We start from the raw sequence: 23,362 nt of genomic DNA on the forward strand, positions 1-23,362 counted from the left end.
AACACCAACATCCAAGAAATAAATGGAGAATATCAAAATCTTGTTTGGCATTATTATCTCTTTTTTTTTCATTTAAATAGAAGTTTCATAAAACGGCAATGCAGAATGGATGATAAATTAGTTTCAATTCTTATGCCCAACGTGTTTATTTGAGAAAAACAAAAAATAAAAATTTAGAAGTAGCTCTTTTTTACCTTAAGAATTTACAGGCCTTCAGTGGTGCATCAAATTATAAAAAAATAATGTTCAAAAAAGAAGATAATAATAATAATAATAAATAGTGGTGGCAAAGGAGACCTAAGGTTTTCTGCGTACGAGAATACTTGATTAACTTCCTCGTATACACCGAGCATGATCACATTCCTAATAAAACAACAAAAAGCTTGAAGAATAATATATAGAAGGAGAAGGAAAAGAATGGAAGATAAACACTAGTCCTCAGTTTAATCAAAAGAAAGGGCATTCTACCAACACGGCCGTATTGAAAATCTCCCACAGCACCAAACTCCACATTTAATTTGAACAATTACATATAAAACAAATACATAATTATGCATGGATTCAATCTATTGACATGAGACAACAGCATGAAACTACAAAACTCGAGTAGAATAGCAAAAAAGCATGCATCCATAAAAACTACTAAGACTCTGTTTGGAATACCGACCGTCCCTAGAGCAAGTGGCAAAAGACTTGGTGGTTGGTACTCGAGGTCCCAAGTTTGAATCCTAGTTGATTCGCATTTCCAGCTAAGTTTATTTCTAAATGAAATAAACGAAGTGGGTAGCGTGCTACTTATCTCTCAAAAAAAAAAGACTCTTGTTTGGAATTACAAGGAGATTGTCTTATATGCGGTGGAAAAATACGGTCAAAAAATATCCTGTTTGCTTTCGTATGTAATATCGCGTCCCGAGTCACGGTGAGTTGGTTACGATATATTTTCTGTAGACCCACTGATGAAGCGAGAAACATACCTCTATTTGCCCTCCCCCAACTTCATTTTATCTACTAGTATTGGATAGGCCTTAATACCAAACGGGCCCTAAGACAATTCTCAGAACATTCTCTATCAGATCAACATATTTAGGAAACTCAAAATTTGGTGTCAAAACCAGCCATAAGACCTCTTCAAGAAAATTTTCTAAGAGATAGATCTTCTGGGCACAAACCAACTAATAAACAATTAGAGTAGAATGTCCCCCGTGAGTTCGTTTCATGATCAAACTATTGGAAAGATAAAATAAGAACAAGAATCAAATACATCATCCAATATATATTTTAAAAAAAACACATAAAAAAGTAGTTGGCTCAACCACACAAACAATTTATTTGGGGCAAGTCTCATAGTGGCTAGCCATGGCAATCATCAATCTCTAAATGAGTGAGAAATGCTTCCACAATAATGAACTAGGACCACTGTGTAGCCTACATCATATTAAACAACTAGTAAGCAACTGATAACATTATTGAGGGATAAAACCACTATCCATACTATTCTGCAATAAATGAATGAGTAGGACAGCAAATGCTAGTTTAACAATGTCAAAGTCAGCAAAATGTAACAAATCCGTAGAAATAAACCATCATCGCATTTATCAACAACGGAAAGGGACCGCATAAGACTAAACTCGGTAAATGCTAAGCACTAACCGATAATTGATGAAAAAATCAGGTTAAAGACAAAGCAGAGGGGGAAAAAAAGATTGTTGTCCTTGCAAAGAAGAGAAAGTAAAATTGACAACAATGTAAAACCCAAGCTTTAGTTAGATTGAGATGGAATTCTATTGCATTATATCGAGTAGATTTTGTTAAATGCAATAATAGGAAACGAAAATAAAACAATAAATATGATAACCGAAACCAAATAAAGCATTGCAAATATTAATTCAACAAGGAAAAAAATGACAATCATGTTGGTTCCTTTTTTCAAACTCAAAAAAGAAGAAAAGAAAGAAAGAAAAAGTAGAGTGAGAGAGAGAGGGATGACCTATATAGGCATAGAAAGATTGCCAAGTTTAATTCAATCACCATTGAAAATATAAAAAGAGCTTTGCATAAAGTACGAATGGTCCACAACAGTCCATCAGATAAACCATACAGGATTTATGTAGCTCCCATTATAAATCGAACCCAAATTGAAAGAAAGACCAAAGAAAGCTCCAGCAACTAAAATAATAAAAAATGTAAAAGCTTAGTCATTAATCAAAGCTATACAAACATGACAAGCCGTAGCACACAACAGAGTAAACAAGTAATCACTTGTGCCATTAATTTAGTTTGTCTTTGTCAAACATTTACGAGGACGTGACAAATCACAGTTTTGGCACTCAAAAAATAAAGATTCAACATCCAACATGACAGCATGGCTCATTTTCAATTTATTCTAATTGCCTTGTTCGTCGTTACCAGTCTATAAAAAAGAAAGAAGAAACGCACAGCACCAATTGAATTAATCATGCCCTGTCATTAGCACATTATACAGAGGCAAAAATGTTGCACCACATAAATTGGGCTACAAAAAAAAAAAAAATTGGTAACTATGACTAGCAACAATTAAAGCTATTGTTAAAAACTGCTTCTTTTTGTGCTATATACCTGGCAAAGTGCAAATAGAGCAATAGTCCTTAATTTAGAATTAAAGTACATGCACATGGAAAAAAAGTTTGAAGAGCTTTAATAATCCGTATTCACTCCACTTCATAAAAACTCCAAATTGAGCAAGAAATGATGATTGGAAATTTAACTAAATAATTGAATCTAACGGAAGTAAAAGATACTTATTCATTCCAAATACACAAAGCGAATCCGTAGATGAAACTGGAATCTGAATCACAAAATTGGAATTGAGATGGAAAACGCACGAAGATGTATATATTTATTCCCAATTGACCGTGAAAAGGTCCTCAAAGTTCTCTCCCCCCAGAAAGACACATTATACTATGATCAGAACAAATCAACAACCAAAAATTTTTTTTTCTTTGAGAGAGAATGATATCGTAAAGAGAGGGCCAAAGAGAGAGAGAGGGGGAAAAAGCTCTTTCCTCAAACGTTATCGAGAAACCCCGTTTGCCGCAACACGGCGTTGCGGACGCGGCGCAGATCCCGGCCCTTGAGCGTCCTCCCGACACCTTCAAGCACCGACGAAGTCATCATCGGCGTGCCGTCCCCCCACGCCCTCGCCACGATCTCGTGCGGCGGGAGCATCTCGGCCTCGCCCCTGTAGCCCTCGTCGTCGTCGTCGTCGACGGCGAGCTCGCCGGAACCCTTTCTCGGCCTCGTCGGTCGCACGGGAACCTTCACCGGCGCCGACTGTTGGTAGATCTTGCTCCCGGCCGTGGCCGATCGCGAGAACTCGGACTTCGGCTTCGGCACCGCGGGGATCGCCCACGCGGAGGACGAAGGGGACGTGGAGGCAGAGGCTGAGGCGGAGGCGGAGGCGGAGGGAGCGGCGGCGAAGGTCGCTTTCCGATGGACGAACGGAGCCGAGGATGACGCCGTCACCGCCGCGCGCTTCCGATCGTCCTCCGCCAGCGCCGCGAGGATCCCGAAGCTCCGATCGGGGACGCGGCGGAGCACGGCGCCGCCGCCGCCGCCGGCGGCTCCACCGAAGGCGGCTGTGGCGGGGCTAGGGTTTGGGACTCGGTTCGCCGTGGCGGGGGAGGGTTTCCTGGAGCGGCTCGGCTCAGTGGGGGGGTCGGGCGCGGGGGTGGTCCAGAAGACCTCGTCCTCGTGGAGCTCATCTCCGGCGACGCCGCCGCCGCCGCCGCCGCTCGCGGCGGGGGCAGGGGAGAAGAGGCCGAGGAAGCGATCGGAGCCGGGGGATCGCTGGTGGCGGAAGGTCTCCATTAACCGGAGCCGGCGCTAGAGCGGCGGCGGCGCTCCGGCGATGCGGTGGCGCTCCTTCATGCGAAGGGGAGAGAGAGAGAGAGGGGCGGGGGAGGGGAATGAATGGGGCCACGATTTCGCGTTGTATTAGGCGGGGGTGGGGATTAAATAGAGAGGTGGACGGAGGAAGAGCGTTCGACGTTTCTCAAAGTGGAGGAGAGAGAAAGAAGGGGGGTAGAGAGAGAAAGGACGCAACTAATACAAGCACTCGGTGCACCACGCACCAAAGCCCCAAAATTCTCCATTAGAGGTGTCAAAATCAAATTTTTATCTACTAAAATTCATTTTGTACTATTAAGTTATAAGGAACACATATTCTTATGAATCAATCTATGCACCTGTTATAGAAAAACGTTTTTCTTTTTTTTTATATACATTGATGCTTTATTTAGAGAAATTAATTATTCATATTTACGTCCATGATATGTACGGATACACCAGGTGTAGGGAATGTTTGCTACAGAGAATGGGCGGGGAGGGGAGGAGTCGGGGACGTGGGGGCCCTGTCTCGGGAAATGGGACTTTGTTTCGGCTTAGGCCGTGTAGGGCCCACATAATTACTGTTTACAGAAGCGGCAGGCAATCGTACGAGAGTGCGCATATTGTTTATTAAGCGTGCGTGTCTCTCTACCGTTGGATCACCTACATCATCTTCCATATCGCATTACGCATAGAAAAACCGTACGGACGTGTAGCGCGGATATCCTCGTGGTGTCGTGGAGCGTCTCAAAGGAATCTCCCGTGAATTACTGCATGAGCCACGGTCTATGGACCAGGAAAGTAGTACAAATTGCTAAAAAAATGTAAATACTAATAAATCGTAATTTTAATAACATTTTGTTGTATATTTATATAGGGAAAAACAAATACTTCATTACCACAAAAATTTTAGACTACATAATGCCTATACTATAAATTTTAAAAGCAATAGCTTTTCACACGTAAAATTTAATTTTTAAATGTTGTTGATCAAATTTAATTTTAAATGACGTGATCTCTAAACTTTGTCTGATCCAATAACATTTTCAAATTGTTGTATTTAACTCTACATCTCGTTTATCATATTCAAATTTAATAATTAATTTGATACATATGAAATACAACATATTAAGAATCAATATATAGTAAAAAATAATTTTAAAAGACTTATTATTTACTATCTTAGCATCTTAGATTCCACTTAGCAATGCACAAACCGTGCTGTAGGATAAAATATACTTTAAAAAACAATATATATATTTTTTTGGATATTATAAAATATATTGAACAAATTAGGGATGAGAGCACTATCATATTATTTTTTTTAGGGAGCCGTATATGATGTATGAATATATATAAACATAAGAATATAAGAATAAAATTCATACACCCGGTGTAGGCAACAATTACTGCCCTTTTGACGTGTCATCGAGATGTGACTTCTTCGTGGGCCACGAGAGTCGCTTAGCGTATTCAATGTCATCACCGTCCAATTAACATTTGATTGAATCTCGTCCGTTCGCTTACGGATCATGCGCTCGTATCGGTAGTATAACTTTCGTACAATTTCGCTGCGCTGCTCATGCCACGTCATCTAAACGTGTATTTTGTCGTGTGTGTAGGACACCTCACCAGCGACCTAAGACGTGAGCCCGAGTACGGAGATCACCTAGTGTACTATGGATCTCACACCGTTGATTCTCAGATCAACGGCTCAAATCCAAGACATTCTACGAAGTAGTTGTTATCGTCGTTAATCCAAGGTCAATGGCTCTAAGTATCCGATTAAACAATCATGAAACCAGCGATTGGTTGTTTGGATTAAAGATGGTTGATTATTTCCAAATAATTGTGTTTGCTTATCAATTGGAATAAAGTGTGACATAATCACGATGTGAAATTAATTAAAGAACACTAATATATAGAGTCTCTTCAAGTTGCTATTTATTTATCCATGACATGAGTATTTATAGTTGCGAAAGAATCAGTTGATGCTGGAGTTAATTTAAAGTGCACAGCAAATAGCAACAAATTTGATATAGCTACATGGGTGGCAACTGGTGCTTCTTTAGTTAAATTTTTAATTTCTTAATCGCATCAATTAGATCATAATCAATATAGAAACCACAAAGTATTTGAAAGAGCTTAGAAGTTCACACTTGCTTTCAATATAAAATTTACTAAAAATTAAGTTACTTTCACATTTTCTCGGATTCTATCAAGAGAGAAAAATCCAAGTAATTAATTATTAGTGTCCATTAATGTTTGTGAATTATGCATGAGGTAAAGCTATCCTATATCATCATCTTAATTAACTATACCAAGATATGTAGCTAATGAAATTCAGTGGAGAGTTCCTCCTTTTGCATTGCTTAACCCCAAATAAATAAATGAATAACAAAATAAAAACAAAAAATAAAAAAAAAATATGTAGGGATTTGTGAAATTGTAGACTAGGAAGTAAACCAACTTTTTAGTATACATATCATCCTTGTGCAGGAAAAATAGCATTAAATTCCAAATTAGAATTGAAAAAAAGGAGATATATGATCACTATGATATTAACCTAATTTCCTATCATTTGTTATGTGGATGTTCTATATAGTTCCTTTCTAAAAACAAAAGAAAAAGAAAAGGAAAAGATAATTTTATGATTCTAAATAAATACTTACTAATATATTGACATATGAATCACAAAAGAGTCCTAACTTTTCATACGTACGTTTTATAAGAGTCATAAATAGTATACGCTTTTTTTTTACTGGTGTTGAGAGGTCTCCATACGATTTTTACCCATAATATATAAATCCATTTAATTAATCCTAATTCTATGGAATCCTTTTGCAAGTGGCCTCACTATTTTTAAATTGAGAACACACAAAATGGTCACTTAAAATATCAAATTTGTTGCTATTTGCTGTGCACTTTAAATTAACTCAAGCATCAACTAATTCTTTCGCGAGAAATGATTCGGTACTTTTTTTTGAAAAAAATAAAAAAATCTTAACCGTTGATTAATAGAGGGTAAAAATATAATTTTAATATTTAGCAGGTAAAAAGATTATTTTATTTAAAGTTAGTTTGGTAATTAAACAATACAACATTTAAAGAAAGTTTTAATTGAGATCCTAAATTTACGCATTAATTTGTACTAATTTAGAAAATTAATTGATTAACCAAATTTATGCATTAATTAGGCATTAATTTTGGCATCTACTTTAAATGTTTTAGTGTTTCTAAATATTTTAATTCAACATATTTAATATGTTTAAGAAACTTTTAAATTCCTATAGTTTAGACATTAGCCATCACAAATTTCAACAAGTTATTACTATCAAAACTAAAAAATATTAATATCCTACAATCTGATAAAATTTGAAAATTCTCAGATCGAATTAGAAAAAAATTAACTAACAAATTAAATCACAAAATAATCTAAATTTCATTCTTATTTTATTTAAAAAAGATTTAGAAAGCAATAGATATGGAAAGAAATTTTAATGCATAGTTTTTAGAATTAAACTCATTTGCAATATTAAACAAATAAACAAGGAGAAAAGAAAAATTAAAAGATCATACTGTCAAATAATTTGAAATTTTCCTTATATGAAATGCTAATTATGAAAGGAAAGATAGAGAAAGAAAAAGGAAAAAAAGAGAAAATATAAATTTTGAAAATATAGTAGAGATAAAATGACTAAATTGCCTATGTATTAAAAGACAAAAATACCTTTCTTTGAGGTACCTGGTAACCGGGACCTTTTCCAAAGTGACCTGCTATTGCAGGTCACAATTTTAAAAAAAAATTAAATCCGAGCCGTTGAATACGCGTGAATAAACGATAACGAAAAAAAAAAGGTACAGAAGCATTACTCTTCTTTCGCAACTATAAATACTCGTGTCATGGCCTCATGGGTAAATAAATAGCAACTTGAAGAGTCTATATATTAGTGTTCTTTAATTTCACATCGTTATTATGTCACACTTTATTCCAATTGATAAGCAAACACAATTATTTGGAAATAATCAACCGTCTTTAATTAATCCAAACAACCAATCGCTGGTTTCATGATTGTTTAATCACATACTTAGAGCCATTGACCTTCGATTAACCATGATTACATCTTCTTTGAACACGGTTCAGAAAAGCTCTACTATTAATCCATTCTATCATACTTGAATCATCATTGAATTCTTTTTGTTTTCGTTAACATTATGTCTTTTGTTTGGGGCTTATAAAGAGATAAGATGATTAAATCTCTGATTTTAATTAGGGAGATCTAGAAGTTAACATCGATATGAGTGATTCATAAAGTCGAAGAATATAATGGAAGTTGCATTTTCTCTTTGTTTTTAGATCTTATCACATTCTAATTCTATCATTTGGATAGCGAGGAACAACACTCGAGTATATAAAGGATCAGCATAATTTTGATTACTCCATCTTAAGCACTTGAACAACTTGATTAGAAACTTAAAGACAAAAATGCATTTTTTACAAAAAATAAATAAGAATAAACATTGGAATATANAAAGAATATTACCTGCGAATGGTTATGATTAATTTGTTAAAAATATCTCAAATAAAAACAAACGGTTATGATTAATCTATTAAATATAAAATAATATTTACTACGATTGGTTATGATTAATTTATTAAAATATCTCAAATAATAATTGTTACGTGCATTTACACGTACATTCAACTAGTATATATATATATATATTATATATAAAGGAGCTTGGTCTTGTTCTCCAACCTATCATTATTAAATATTATTGACAATATATATTAGCAAATAAATTGCGTATTGAGTATCTTCTTATCTTCTTCCTCTTCAAGTGAAATATGTATATATACGAATGTGAGTGGGAGTACAAATCTTTCAACAAAGCATGCATGCTTTTTAATATGAAATTCATTGAAAAAAAAATTCACATTGGAATCTCATCATATATAGAAGATAAAATGTGTTTAGTTTTATCTATAGCTTGTTTTTTTATTAGATTGAGGTTTTTTACTTAATATGATATCGAGTATCGTTTTAATTTCTACGCCACTTTAATCGCGAGAGATTGTGACATCAATTCTCTGCGTGCATTGACAACATTGTCAAAATAGTTTAGTTTATGAGCTAACCTTTATATATATATATATAGGCAACTTTCATTGTAATATCATTTGATTATTTACTTATTTATGTTTATTAAACCAAGTGAAATTACTTTTAAGGAAATTAAATTTTTAATTTAATAAAACCAAGACAGTTTGGCCGAGTGGTCTAAGGCGCCAGATTTAGGCTCTGGTCCGAAAGGGCGTGGGTTCAAATCCCACAGCTGTCAAATTATTTTTTAAGCTGTTTCAATAATTAAATTTGCAATAAATTTGTAATTTTATTGCATATAAATTAATTGTTTTTGTTTTTTTTTATTTTATTTTATTGCATATGTTTTTTTTTTTTTGGATAAATTTCACGTATAACCAAATACTGTAAATTTTATTGCATATAAGTTAATCATTTCTTTTACGTAAATTAAGCTGCTGCAATAATTAAATTTGCAATAAATTTGCAATTTTATTGCATATAATTTAATTATTTTATTGTTTAAAAATACTTTTATTGTAGACATTAAGTTTAATATTTGCCAAAACTACGGATTTCTTTTTTTCTTTTCTTTTTTTTTTGCGTGAATTTCCTGTATAACCAAATATTATAGTGAATCTACTTACTAGGCCTCCAAATAATGTTTTGGCCCATCCATATCGGGTAAATGGGTCCGACCCATTAAACTCCTCTTCCGATCCGGTATCTCTATATATATAGCGATTAGGGCAACCACGCAACCCCGTTAGGGTTTTACTTCGCTGTCGTTGCTCATTTTTAGCCAAAGCTCACCCTTCCCCGCCGCTCCTCGCTCCTCCTCCGCTGCGACCATGGTGAGTAATCTCAGATCCCGATCAAATCTCTACTCTCTCTTCGTCTCCTGATCTCTTCCTATGGAGGGGATCTTATTTCCCTGCCGTTTCTGCTCGATTTAAGGTTGAAAATGGTTATTTTTGATTCGAAGAGGTCGATTTGTTGAGAACTATATGTGTTTTTAGCTTTCGATCGATTTTTTTCACCAATGGCACATCGAAACATGCTCCTTCTAATCTCATTTGCTTATGATGTGGTTCTTAACTTGGCTAGTTTAGATTTGTTGAAAACTATGCGTGTTTTGTGCTTTTGATCCATTTTTTTACGAATCGCAAGTCGAGTTATTCTCATTTTAATCTCAGTTGCTTTAGACTTTTGTTATGATATGATGCGAAACTTAGCTAGTTTAGGTTTGAAGCACTTAGTTTATTTCCCTGGCCACAGCTGGAATTCTCGTTTTAAAGGTGTACGCTGACCCTCTCAGCTCTAGATCGTTTTCTAATAGATCCTTGAACTTTGTGTCTTTTCATTTGGTATCATAAATTATGATTCGAGTTATTTTTGTTGATTAAATTTGGAATTTCACAAAGATTTATGACTCTATTAGCTATTGGTTACTTGTTAACAAAATCCACACTTTCTTTAGCCGAAAATTTTTTACAGCCCATAAAATTTGACTGAACCACTAATTAATATGTAACTCAAAGGTTATAGTTAAGGTATTCATAAAATTTTTTGCCTATCTTTTTCTATCTTCAGTTTATCGCTGTAAAAATATTGTAGTATCATGCTTCTACTGCTTGGTTGTGGACTTAAACTTAATGTTATTGAGTGTAACTTGTATTCATGCTTATCTTCTTTGGAATCATAGTCTGGGAGAAAGAAGACTAGGGAGCCTAAGGAGGAAAATGTGACTCTCGGGCCGACGGTTCGTGAAGGAGAGCACGTGTTTGGTGTTGCCCATATTTATGCATCATTCAACGATACCTTTATTGTAAGCAAATTAATATTTTTTGCCTCTTAACTCTGGCTTATACTTTTATGTATGCCAATTATTGACAGAATATCATCTAAACTGCAGCATGTTACTGATCTATCTGGGAGAGAAACCCTTGTTCGCATTACTGGTATGTGTTAATGTGTAGGCATCTGTTTATTTACTTACATGCTTCAATTTCTTTTGGATATCTATTTCTTGAATATATCTAGGAAATTCATGTTCTCAACTTTATTGAGATTGCTTACGTATTATAGGGTTCGATTAGTAACAAGCAACATGGAATTTGCATGATTTTGTAGACTAGCCTATGTAAAATCCTTACTATGGTAGTGTACTAAATCTTAAGTAAGTGGCTTCCTCTTCTTTTTTCTATCCCTTCATTTGATGGTAGCTTTTAAGCGTGGCCCTTAAGATCGCCTTCCTCAATCACATGGAAGCGTTTTGAGTCATAGCCACGCAATATTGACGTCAAAGAACCAAAGAGTTCTTCTTTGGGGCTTTTCCTCTTCTCATTTCATTATGTGGCATCGCTGTTGGCATTTTGATTTTCTTTACTCAGAATTCTAGGTGTTCTGGGCAAGCTTTTGCTCCTAACTCTAGTTTTTTACTTTGGGAATCTTATGCCAATTTCACTTTTGATGTCTAAGGCATAGAAGAGGACATTATTATTTTATTTCGTTATTCTCCCTACAGCTTATTCCAATTTTTAGCATGGCCTTATTTGAAATGCTTTTGTTATATGGTAGCTGGATACTCAACCAGTTTTTATGGAGTATTGCTGGAAGTGTTCATCGAAGAGGCAAGAGTGATGAATTTACTATTAGATGTATGAAGAGACAATTCTCTCATGAATTGCAATTTGAGGCTTATTGATATTCTGACTTGCCATACATCTGCTACTTGAAATGTATATGTGACATTATATTCACTATTAAGATTTCTCCCAAAATACATTTTGCCCTATCATGGGTCTCAACGTAAACCTTTATTTCTGGATATTTCTATGTAATTGTATAGTGTGCAAGTGTGATGAATCAATTATGTGAAAGAAGAGAAGCGTCTCTTATGAATTTCATTTTAAGCTTATTGATATTCTGACTTGCTATTCTAGTGAATTACGGATATTCTTTTTTGCGAGTTCTTTCCATGTATTTGGCTACGAAATTTTGAAAGATATCTTAAAAAGCAGTTGGTGTACCATTACACATCTCAACTGTCTAAATGTACTCTTTCTTCCGTATTTGTTCGTTTGGATTCCTCTTCTATCTGAAGGCATAGTTATTTCTGTACTATTATAGGTGGCATGAAGGTCAAAGCTGATAGGGATGAATCATCTCCTTATGCGGCCATGCTTGCGGCACAAGATGTTTCGCAGAGATGCAAGGTATTGTTTGATGTATTGTATAATTTTTTTTCCTATTTCTGATTTAATGGTATTGTTATTGCTACTAACAGAGTGATTGTCATTGATATAATTGATATTGATTGGTACCCTTCTCGTCTCTCTTCTCTACAGGAGCTTGGGATCACTGCTTTGCACATTAAGCTTCGAGCTACCGGAGGGAACAAAACTAAGACTCCTGGTCCTGGTGCCCAATCTGCCCTAAGAGCACTTGCTCGCTCTGGAATGAAAATTGGCCGCATAGGTAAATTATCATTTTTCGTACCCTAAACTGTATATTTTTCTAATCCACGGAAATTCTCTGACTTGCGATCTATAATTCTATCTGTTATATTGTCTTTGGGTCTCATCCTTGGTTTACTCTTTATCACTCTTGCGATCTGTTGTAATGAGAAAATTTTTCCGAAAACTTTGGTGATTCTCTTAATACAATCTCTTTTGGTGGCTTGTGGAGTTCTGATTATTTCATTTTATTTTACTTTTTGCCGCAGAGGATGTGACTCCAATCCCGACCGACAGCACCCGCAGAAAGGGCGGGCGAAGAGGGAGGAGGCTGTAACTTCTACGACATGATTCACTCTTTCATCCTCATCGAGCAGATTATATGTTGGCGGTCTTTTTCATTTCTTTAGTTGCGGCAAGACAGTTTTTGTTGAAACTATTTGGAGAGGTGATTGAGCAATTATCTATGTTGGTAGATTCCGATTCGCTTGTTAAATGGTGCTGGAATTATATCGAAAGACAACATCTAATTGTTTGGCAACTTTTACATTGTCTTCACCCTTCCAACTCTTTTGTCCCCTGAATGTTGTTCTTGATATATCAATTACTCCTTTTTTTTTTAAAATTTTGTTTCATTTTATTTTTTGTTTTCTGAACAAGCCAGAAAATAATGGTATGAAACGATTAGTTTCTCTTTACAGTCCAATGTTGTAGGATCCTAATTGGCTAATACTTCATCTGTGCGATTCATAAAATGATCAATCTGATTCATCACTCCTTTGCTATTAGTTGTTGGTATGTTTATGTTGGTAAATTTATATGATATATGATTTAATACAACATAAGATTTTTTTTTTCGGAATTAGTCTATTTTACTGATACTCGAGAACCCATTGTCTTATCTAACGGTAANTTTTTTTTTTTTTTTTTTTTTTTTTTTTTTTTTTTTTTTTTTTTTTTTTTTTTTTTTTTTTTTATCTCTAAGCGATGAATGAATAGATGAGAATGGGTCACATCGCCTAGCCCGTGGGCTCCGCGTGTGCAACTTGCTTCTGGAACTCCCTAGTTATTCTTGGTTTCCCCTCATCCTTATCTCCTCACTGTACTCACACACACATATATGCGTACATTAATAATTGGGGGGCGACTTTGATGAGGAGGGCCTTGTAATCCTTCTTGAGAAGCAAGAAATCAAAGCTTCAAAGTGACTTTCACTATGGCTATAAGATCAGCTGGTGCTGCTGCTCGAGCTATTCTCGTAACGCAAGGAGCGAGAATAGCAGCGAGAATGGAGGGGGCGACGAAGACGAATAACATGATGGGGCGGGGAACGCCTCGCTACTTCAGCGACGAAAAGGGCCGGATCCTCAGCGAGGAGGAGCGAGCCAAAGAGACCGTCTACATCCAGGTAACTCTATACCTATATCAGCAAAGTCCTGGCCTAGTTTGGAAATGTGTTGCACCTGCTGTGCTGCTTTAATATTCTCGTAATTCATATGAAAGTCCGAATCACTTTGAAATTGCGATTTTCGAATACTACGAAATGATGATGATGATGATGATGATGATGATGATCACTTGTGTTGGTTTGTTATTTTTCGGTAGAAAATGGAGAGGGAGAGGATGGAGAAGATAAAGCGAAAGGAGGAGAAGGAGAAGGCGGAAGCCGAGAAGAAGGCCAAAGGAGGAGGAGAACATCAGACAGCCTGATGCAGTTTTACCTTATCCCACTTCACTCTTTGCAGAAAAGCGAACTTTTTATACCAACGCAGTTAGAATCGCCAAATCAAATTTTACCGTTTGCCAGAACATGCGCATTGAATCTTAGTTTGAATTATTTTGTTCGGGCACTAGTAAAATTTGTTTTGGCAATATCAATTTCCTATAATAATTAGCAAAATGCATGCATGGTTATGTTGCCCTAGTTATCTCTCCTGTACGTCTTTTGTAAATAAGTGTGCTGATAATGAGGATACTAATGTTATCTGAGTAGTGAAAATGGTTATTTTCTTCTATTTTCTTGCTTTATAAGTGAAGTGATGTTGCTATTATTGCTGTGAATAATGAAGAGGAGTGAATGGACTTGGTGATCACTTTTTTTAGTCATAGAGATCTATCTCAGTAGGTAAGTGTGTAATCTCTTTTTCTCTCTAATTGCATTCGTGTGATCGCCGCCGAAGAAAATTTTATATATATTTTTAGTTGTGAAGAAAATTTTATATATATTTTTAGTTGTAAAAATTATATGATGCTCAATTTGTTGCTGCTATAGTTTGTATCACTGTATATAACCATTTTTTCAAAGAGATTTTTTTTTTTTTACTCATAATAATCATGTTAGGCAAATTATAGATTTATATGCTCCTAAATAAAATTAAAAAACATTTAAAATCGATCATGTATCTGCTTTATCAAAAATTAAAAATCAAAATTTTATCCATTCACTTGTAAATAAATAAAATAAAATTGACTAAAATTATGACATGTGGGCCCGGCACGTCATCGAAGATCCATAAAACCAACGGCCCAGATCACGCCTGACGATTTCACCAGCGAGCGGCGCACGTTAGCGCCGAGTGAACAAAACCCTAGAAAAAAAGGATCGCTTATTTGTTCTCTCCCATAAGGTCGAAACGCTTCTTCCTCTTCTCCATCACGCGCCGCTGCTGCTTCTTCTTCCTCGCACCCTCCGAGTTCGGAACCCTAGAGGAACTCTTGACTCCCCGCATCAATGGTAATGAATCCCTCTTTATCTCCACTCGATTCCGAGGTCCTTCACTTGTTTTCGATCTATAAATCTGTTCTATGTTGTTGTATTAGGCGCCGAAGAAGGATAAGGCCCCTCCGCCCTCCTCGAAGCCCGCGAAATCCGGTGGAGGGAAGCAGAAGAAGAAGGTAATCCGACGTTGTTTTTGTGGATTCTCCTTGTTGTTGTTGTTGCTGCTGCTGATGATTTGGTGCTAAGAGGATTTGGATTTGGATTTGGATTTGGATTTGTAGAAGTGGAGCAAGGGGAAGCAAAAGGAGAAGGTGAACAACGCCGTGCTCTTTGATCAGGCGAACTACGATAAGATGCTCTCCGAGGTTCCCAAGTTCAAGCAGATCACTCCCTCCGTCTTGTCCGAGAGATTGAGGGTAAAGTAGATCTAAATTTCCACTCGAAATTCATGTTCTTTCAATTTTGATTATTTAGTTTATCTTAATTGCTACTTGGTAATTAGATTTGTTTGAACATAGGATAATTTGATTTGTTTGAACATGGGATACTTAGATGATGTTTGGGTGGGAAATAGAGTTGCGATAGTGGTGAGTATCCCCACTATCTCCCAAAACTTCATGGTAGCACACACTATTCCATCTTGGGATTGATTGGTGAGGATATGCTCATGGGAGGTTTATCACCAGGAATAGTAATTCCATGGGTTATAATGGAATTGTTCTATCCCTATAGCAAATCCGTTATCTCAATTAATTCACACGATCCCTGGTTAAACACAATAGTAATAAGAAGAAGAGCCGATATCATTTATCAGGGTTATTTTCTACTATCTTAGGCCACTATCCTCGGCAATAAATGTGTTTTGAAGTTATAGTTATCTTTTATCTTACTGATCAGTTTGGCATACACCTGCTAGATTTTGTGGTCTCGTACTTCTGTTTTTGTGGAACTATTAGGGGAAAAGGCTAGTATAGCAATAAAGAGTTGAGGAGGATAGTGGTCTTTTGTTTTATTTTATTTGTTGCCTAGATCTTTACAACGAACCTGTATGGTCTATGTTTCTAAGGCTACAGACTCTTTGAGCTCTCTTATGTGTTTATCTTTTTTATTTCATGTTTTCACGACATTCTAAAAGAATGAAATGGTACTCCAGTAATATTGATGCCAGTAGTGTCTAAGCGGTTGATAAGCGCATATACAGTCATTGTGAATACGAGTAAAATATCATATATTTAATTATAATAAACAAGTGCACTGCTATGCTCAAATTCTATAAGCATGTAAAAATTGCCAATGTGATTGCATTTTATTGGCAGATGTTCATGAATCATGACTGATGAGGGTAAGGATAAATCTCACCATTCAAACTCAGGCATCTTTAGACTCTAGTAGAACTTGTTTGGTAGCAATGCATTACTTATATTTCCTTATAATGCTTGTATTTTGATTTTTCTTACAGTCCATGAACAGTTGAAAATGCAGATGCATGTGCCTCATTTTATAGAACTGATATTTTGTATATGGCATCTACTACGCTTAAAAACCTCTTTATTAATTTTTATTAGAAATTCCCCATGGATCAGTTACAACTCTATGATAAGTGGTATTATTCATTTCAAGTACAGTCAAGTAGGTTAATAATTTCTCCTTATTTTGCATTGCGACCATTCGTCCTTGTTTAAGCATTTCATGCCTTTTTTTTCTCTGAGTTCTTTTTTTTTCCTGAGTCTTTTTTTCTCAAGAAAGATCTTCTCGGCCTGTTTCATTCGTTTAGACAGTGAACTAAGCAACAAAATGCTCCTTTCAATAAAGAGCAAGCGAAGTAGGAATAAAAATAGCGAATAAAACTATCTGCCTAGTTCCCCGAGTTATTGTACATTATTGTACACTATTTGCCTGATTCTCACATCTCCTTTGTACATTTTCAGATCAACGGATCACTCGCAAGAAGGGCAATCAAGGATTTGATGGCGAGGGGTGCTATCAGGATGGTATCTGCGCATGCGAGCCAGCAAATTTACACCAGGGCCACCAATACCTAGATGGAGCTCCGAGCGGCTTCTTTAGGAGTCCTTGTTTATCAGCTCATCTTTTCTCGCGGAATGTTAGTGCAATTTGAACCTGTAGTATCTGTTTTTGCTGCTCTTCTTACTAAACAAGGATCTTATTTTTGACTATTGTTTCCTTTATTGGTAGTTACATCAATTTTGCTATCTCATGCTTTTTAAGTGTCTCTTTGGTAAAGAAGAAAAATATTGCAATGGCTTCTCTATCTCTCTCTCTCTCTCTCTCTCTCTCTCTCTCTCCTAAAATGGTTGTACTCTAGACCTGTTTCATGGGATACAACCTCTTCTAAGTCATCAGAGAGAAAACTAGTATGTACTTGTCTACAGTGTCCACCTCCCCCAACCCCACCCAAATTAGTCCTTTTCCTTTAAGAAGCATTTTTGTTAGGTTTATTTGAATGCATGGACCTGCAACAATGTGAAATTGTGCTAATATTCTGGTGCTTTCATGTGTATCTCTATCTCGATAAGCCTAATGTGCACGCATTCTTTCCATGACATCTATGCAAAATTCAGAGTATATATGTACTACAAATTTTGTTCAAATATCCATGACAGGAGATGCTGACAAATAAGCAAGAATTTTAGGGATACTTGTGTCTGTGTGTATATACAAGTTTATTTGTCGGCAAAAGTATGATAAAAAAAATAAAACCTAACACAATGTTTCTTTGATAAAGTATTGAATCTCGGACCAGTAGATTGTAAAACTAGTAGGATCTCCGCTTTACACTTGGAGTGCGTAAGTATGATGCAAGACATCTTACCCACCCAAAAAAAAAAACAACAAAAAACACTTAAAGAGTTCTTTTGCTCTCAGTAGCTCTAACTTCTTTTCGAGCTTATAACTGTATAAAATAGATAAATAAATAAGTAATAAAGCATAAACAAAATTCTTAGTGTGGAAAACAAGAAATCTAGAGGTATATTGATACTTTATATCATTTACTACTATTTAAACCATTCATTGCTACTCACAAATTTATCATTCACCATTTTTTTCAACATATTAAAATACTATATATTTTTAAATTTTTTTAAAATTTTAATTAAAAAAATATTTAAGTTATGCGGAAGTAGGGCATAATTTATCACCACTTTCTGAAAGGGTTAAATTATTCATTGTATAATTTTTACAATTAAAATATGACGTATTCTTCGAAGCCTTAGAGCCCACTACCCACTATACTATTCTGCGCGCGTCCGTATGTTAACTTGAACTTTAACCGTCGTACGACCCCTATATAAGAGTCTCAGTCATGGTACCAAAAGCGGCGCGAGAGCTTCGCGAATCCTCCACTCCACTCGCCAGGGCCGTGGCCATGGCTATTGCCATTTCTTACCCCAACCTCCCTCGTCCTCGCTCCGTCCCCTCCCTCCCCTCCTCCCAAACCCTAACCCTTACCCTAAGGAGAAGACGATCCGTCCCTCTCTTCTCCCGTCGCTCGGAACCCTCCTCCTCTCCTGTGCAACGATCCCATCTCCGTTCCCTTCCCCTCTCTCAGATCGAGCCCTTCGTCGTCTCCGAGTGGGAGCCGATCCTCAAGGGTTGGATCTGCAGCGCCATGGCCGTGTACTGCCTCTCCCGCACCGTCCCCTGCGTCGGCCACTTACCCTCCGTGCTGTGCGAGATCGGATCCGATCGGATGGTCTCCGAGGGCCTCAGATTGGCGGCGCTCGCCGGGGCGCGCTCCGCCGCCGCTTATCTGCAGCATGCGTTCTTGTGGGAGGCGGCGCTGAGGTCGGCGTATGGGATTAGGGTTCACATCTTCGATCGAGTCCTAATGAGGGACCTAGGGTTCTTTGAGGGGAGTGGCAGTGTTCCGACCGGGGACGTTGCGTTCCGGATCACGTCGGAGGCCTCCGATGTTGCGGATACAGTGTATGCTCTCTTGAATGTAAGATTCTAGGCCATGATTTTTCTTGCTTAGGCAGATTAGTCCCTGATCTTAACTAACTCAGTTCAATGTTGTCACCAAGTGTAGTTACGTATAGCGTGTTACAGTTATCATGTTGAATGACTATTTAATTCATCTTTTATTCGAAATTACTAGTAATTTTGGATGATTTCATCATATTAAATTACTTTCTTATTATGCTAAATAATCAAATTATGTGTAAAATCATTGTTTATTAGTGATTAATTAAGACCGAGAGCATTAGTTCTGGGGGATCATGGATTTTGGATGGAGAAGGCTCGGAAATGGCATTGCTAAAATTATATATGGTTAGGGACTAATACTGGCTTGAAAAGTTTCTAACTTAGTGTTCTTCGTAATTTGTGATTGCTGTGAAGGTAGACAATTGTGCCGACTACATTGCAGCTGATAGCAATGGTTAGTCAGATGGTGATGATCAGCCCTACACTTTCCTTAATAGCACTGATGGTAAGCCTATGGTTCAGGGATTCTCTGTGATATGATTAATTGTGTCGCTACTGTTTTGCTCAAGTACTAAATCCCAATGATGTATTCTTAGGTGATTCCATGCATGTCGCTCGTTGTGGCACATCTTGGGGTAAGGCTTCATGAGATATCAAACAAGGCACATTCCAGTGTTGCTAAACTCTCGGCCTACATAAATGAAGTATGTTTAGTCTTTAACTGCTACAATGACTCTATGCTTTAGTAAAAGGTGAGTAGTTGGGTGAGATGAATAGTGAGCGGGGCTTCTTTCCAGGTGCTTCCTTCGATGCTTGCGGTAAAGGCAAACAATGGAGAGATCAAGGAGAGCTCGCGTTTTAAAAAGCTTGCCTTTGATGAGCTGGTACTTAACTTGAGCAAGAAGAAAATGAAGGCACTCATACCTCAGGCTATACGAGCCATATATATAGGAGGGCTGCTGATGCTTTGTGCTGGCTTGTTGGTAGTTTCAAGGAATTCTGTTGATGCATCCAATTTTTTATCATTTTTAACGGCAGTAGCTCTTCTGATTGAACCTATTCAGGTATTTCTACTATTAGTTTATTCATGTTTTGTGTACAAGCTACTAGTACACGTGTTGGGGAAACCGTTCTTACGGTTTTCTTTCTACGTAATCTATCTTGTTCCTTGTCTTCTTGTCAATGATATACTCTTCTTTTTTTCCCCCTATATAGGTATTTTTCTTTACCTTCCCTTTGAGTGGATCTGCATACTTTAAGAACTATCTTCGTAGAATTAGCATTAGTGCATATTTTTCACATGTTCCTTGTGCTAGTTCTCTGATTAGCAGAACCTAATTATAACCATTAATTTTCATCTGTAGATTCCTTTTTTTTAACAAAATGAATAAATTATTATTTTCTTGTCTGAACTTGTATCATATAACATGTAGGATGTGGGAAAAGCGTACAACGAATTGAAACAGGGCGAGCCAGCAATAGAGCGCTTGTTCGATTTAACTAGGTTCACATGTAAGGTGGTAACTGTCAAAAACTTCTTTTTATGTTTTAAGATGTTTGTACGCATTCTTTTTTGGTATATATCTTTTCTATACTTGCTTTGAATTTTATGCATCAGCATATCTGACTTGAAGTTTGCATCAGCATGTGTTAATCATTTCTCACTTATATACTACATAGGTGACTGAGAATCCGCAGGCATTTGATCTTGAGACTGTTCGAGGGGACATAAAATTTTGTGGTGTTACATTTAGATATGGGGATGACATGCCTCCTATTTTAGATAATCTGAATCTTCATATCAGACCAGGAGAAACCGTCGCTGTTGTTGGGCCTTCTGGAGGAGGAAAGACAACTCTTGCCAAACTTCTCCTTCAGTTATATGATCCACATAGTGGTGAGCGATGTGCTTGATTATTTATTTATTTATTTATTTATTTTTGTTGTCGTTGATTTTAAGTTCTGAAACTGCGCAAGTTTATAGCAGCACCCACTTTTTATAGTTTTGAACGGTATGGATGTTGTTTTCTGACCCTCCCATCCTCCACAATGGCAGGACTTCCTGTGCATTAGCATTTCTCTTCTTATTTTATTCTTATTTGTATCTACCTCTCGATCACACAGACATATTTGTATATTTCTCAATCCTGTAGGTCGTATTCTTCTGGACGATTATGATGTTCAGGACATTCGACTGGAATGTTTGAGGAGACATATTGCACTGGTTTTACAGGATTCAGTAAGTAGATATTTTGGCCAGTTATTGTCAGATAGCTCCTTTTCATATTTAATAGGATTTGCTGGTTATTTATAATTGCATTATACATTATCAGATTTATGTGTAGAAGGTAGAAAATGCGATGATACTGCTACTATCAGAAATGGTCTAAAATTTGAAAAGTCAAATAAAAAACATCTTAGCACATTACGAACACTAAATTGGATTAGTATCTTTAGAGAAATCCGCACTCTCTCTTTAAGAAAGGGTATTAAGAAGATGCTGGGCATTAGCTAGTAGCTTACATGTGTTGCATTTTCCATATAATCACCCTCACAGTTGTCGGGAGATTTTTCTATTGACGATGTATACATAATTCATCATGAAGTTCGTGTCATGAAGCACTTTTAAGATTTATGCTTTACACCATCTTCTGCAGTTGTTTTCATAATTATTGCACGATGTAAATTTTATGAACCACTTCCTAGTAGCATTTATCTTATGTCTGATCAGTTGAAAAAATTAAGAAGAAATAAAAGCACAATTCAGCATGTTTTATTTGAGCAGAAATTAACTAAACTCATCCAAAGTTTATTCCTTTGCATTAATCTCACCTTGTTTGTCTTCTCTAGATGCTATTTTCTGGAACAGTTGCCGAAAATATTGGCTATAGGGATCCCACAGGAACAGTCGACATGGCACGAATTGAGAATGCCGCTAAGATTGCTAATGCTGATGATTTTATCAAAGATTTTCCAGAAGGCTATGAAACAAATATCGGACAGAGGGGTTCTCTTCTAAGTGGAGGTCAGAAACAGAGGTAAAGCAAAGATGCCATCTAAATTTTGTGTTTATCTAATCCTAACTATTTAACGGATTGTAATCATAATTGTGTTTTTCAACACAGGCTAGCTATTGCAAGAGCACTCTACCAGAATTCATCTGTGCTTGTTTTGGACGAAGCAACATCTGCTTTGGATAGCAGGTCTGAGCTGTTAGTGAGACAAGCATTGGAGCGTGTAACGGCCAATAGAACTGTAAGTTTTGTAGATCATGTTTTCTTAAATAGATTTATCTCCATCTCCATCTCCATCTCCATCTCATACTTCTTGCAATCGACATCCTTTGCTTCGATTGTTAAGGTGGCTGTCGGGCTTTCCAAACTAAGCAAATTTAACGATGAAAGCAACATGCAAGTTCGTGCTTATATAGTAGTAATGGGAAGAGTAATTTTCTTAGGTTCTTATCATCGCCCATCGGTTGGAGACGATACTAATGGCGGATAGAGTTGTCATCTTAGAGGGAGGTAATCTACAAGAGGTCCCGAAGTCGGCTCTCTTGGCTCAAGATGGTTGCTCCGCGTCACCAGAATTAACTGACCTTATTGTGTAAAAAGTTGATACGAGTTCAAATGTGAGAATAGCGCTGCTACTTGGTGAAACACAGACGGCTTAAGATAGGTAATGTTGCACCCTATGAGTATGCGGGTGGATCGGACCTGATCTTCCCGACAACTAGTCTGAAGATCCCAAGTGAAAGTTGATTCCGACGTATGGATTCTAACGAGCGTGCCGCTTCCTCGGTGCATATGGGCGTTGGCCGAGCCTGACCTCTCCCAAGAGAAAGGGTGCATTTGGGCTTTGGCTGAGCCTGATCTCACCCAACTAAAAAGGAGGCAAAGACACGGTTTAATAGACCGTCATCAGGTTTTACTCCACGGTTTAAGGAAGTCTGCGGCATTTGCTGAGATGCATCTGAGCTAGCGAGTTCTTTGGTTGAGACTGCTCAGATTATTTGCGTGATGTTGGTGCCCTGATGATGTATAACTCGAATTCTTTTCTTTTCTTTTCTTTTTTTTTTGTTTTTTCCTTCGTCACTTGATTATTAAAGAGATGCATACAATGTTCAAATTTTCCGAGGATTGTAGTGGGCACTTCACTATTTATGCCTTTTTCTTCATTTTAGTTACTCTTCTCAACTTTCGCACTTTCGCCTCTTCTCTGCTTGTCAGATACGCCTACTATCAATTTTACAATTTTTACGCCTTTTATCAATTTTACAAGTTGTAATG

General features: G+C 36.8%; 5 protein-coding genes and 1 non-coding gene across 6 annotated transcripts; 5 read left to right on the forward strand and 1 right to left on the reverse strand.

Annotated features, from left to right (window-relative positions):
- LOC109726402 lies at nt 2,726-3,975 on the reverse strand. Its single transcript, XM_020255971.1, has one exon. The coding sequence runs from the start codon at nt 3,844-3,846 to the stop codon at nt 3,043-3,045; it is 804 nt and encodes a 267-aa protein (XP_020111560.1). The 5' UTR covers nt 3,847-3,975; the 3' UTR covers nt 2,726-3,042.
- Nucleotides 9,128-9,207, forward strand: TRNAL-UAG. The gene has a single exon. It is a non-coding gene; the product is annotated as a tRNA-Leu (tRNA).
- LOC109726403 (40S ribosomal protein S14-like) lies at nt 9,715-13,025 on the forward strand. Its single transcript, XM_020255972.1, has 6 exons — nt 9,715-9,802; nt 10,654-10,776; nt 10,864-10,909; nt 12,081-12,166; nt 12,299-12,428; nt 12,676-13,025. The coding sequence occupies exons 1-6, from the start codon at nt 9,800-9,802 to the stop codon at nt 12,741-12,743; spliced, it is 456 nt and encodes a 151-aa protein (XP_020111561.1). The 5' UTR covers nt 9,715-9,799; the 3' UTR covers nt 12,744-13,025.
- LOC109726421 (uncharacterized protein At2g27730, mitochondrial-like) lies at nt 13,469-14,512 on the forward strand. Its single transcript, XM_020255997.1, has 2 exons — nt 13,469-13,814; nt 14,012-14,512. Exons 1-2 carry the CDS (start codon nt 13,623-13,625, stop codon nt 14,114-14,116), a joined length of 297 nt encoding a protein of 98 aa, XP_020111586.1. The 5' UTR covers nt 13,469-13,622; the 3' UTR covers nt 14,117-14,512.
- Nucleotides 14,866-17,358, forward strand: LOC109726419 (40S ribosomal protein S25-4-like). Its single transcript, XM_020255995.1, has 4 exons — nt 14,866-15,140; nt 15,227-15,301; nt 15,407-15,541; nt 17,054-17,358. The coding sequence occupies exons 1-4, from the start codon at nt 15,138-15,140 to the stop codon at nt 17,165-17,167; spliced, it is 327 nt and encodes a 108-aa protein (XP_020111584.1). The 5' UTR covers nt 14,866-15,137; the 3' UTR covers nt 17,168-17,358.
- On the forward strand, nt 18,436-23,274 carry LOC109726418 (ABC transporter B family member 29, chloroplastic). The gene is made up of 10 exons (XM_020255994.1): nt 18,436-19,089; nt 19,492-19,578; nt 19,670-19,777; nt 19,871-20,137; nt 20,507-20,590; nt 20,754-20,970; nt 21,227-21,312; nt 21,924-22,111; nt 22,199-22,328; nt 22,531-23,274. The coding sequence occupies exons 1-10, from the start codon at nt 18,451-18,453 to the stop codon at nt 22,681-22,683; spliced, it is 1,959 nt and encodes a 652-aa protein (XP_020111583.1). The 5' UTR covers nt 18,436-18,450; the 3' UTR covers nt 22,684-23,274.

The sequence above is a fragment of the Ananas comosus genome, linkage group 21 (genome assembly GCF_001540865.1).
Source record: "Ananas comosus cultivar F153 linkage group 21, ASM154086v1, whole genome shotgun sequence".
Classification (NCBI taxonomy): Eukaryota; Viridiplantae; Streptophyta; class Magnoliopsida; order Poales; family Bromeliaceae; genus Ananas; species Ananas comosus.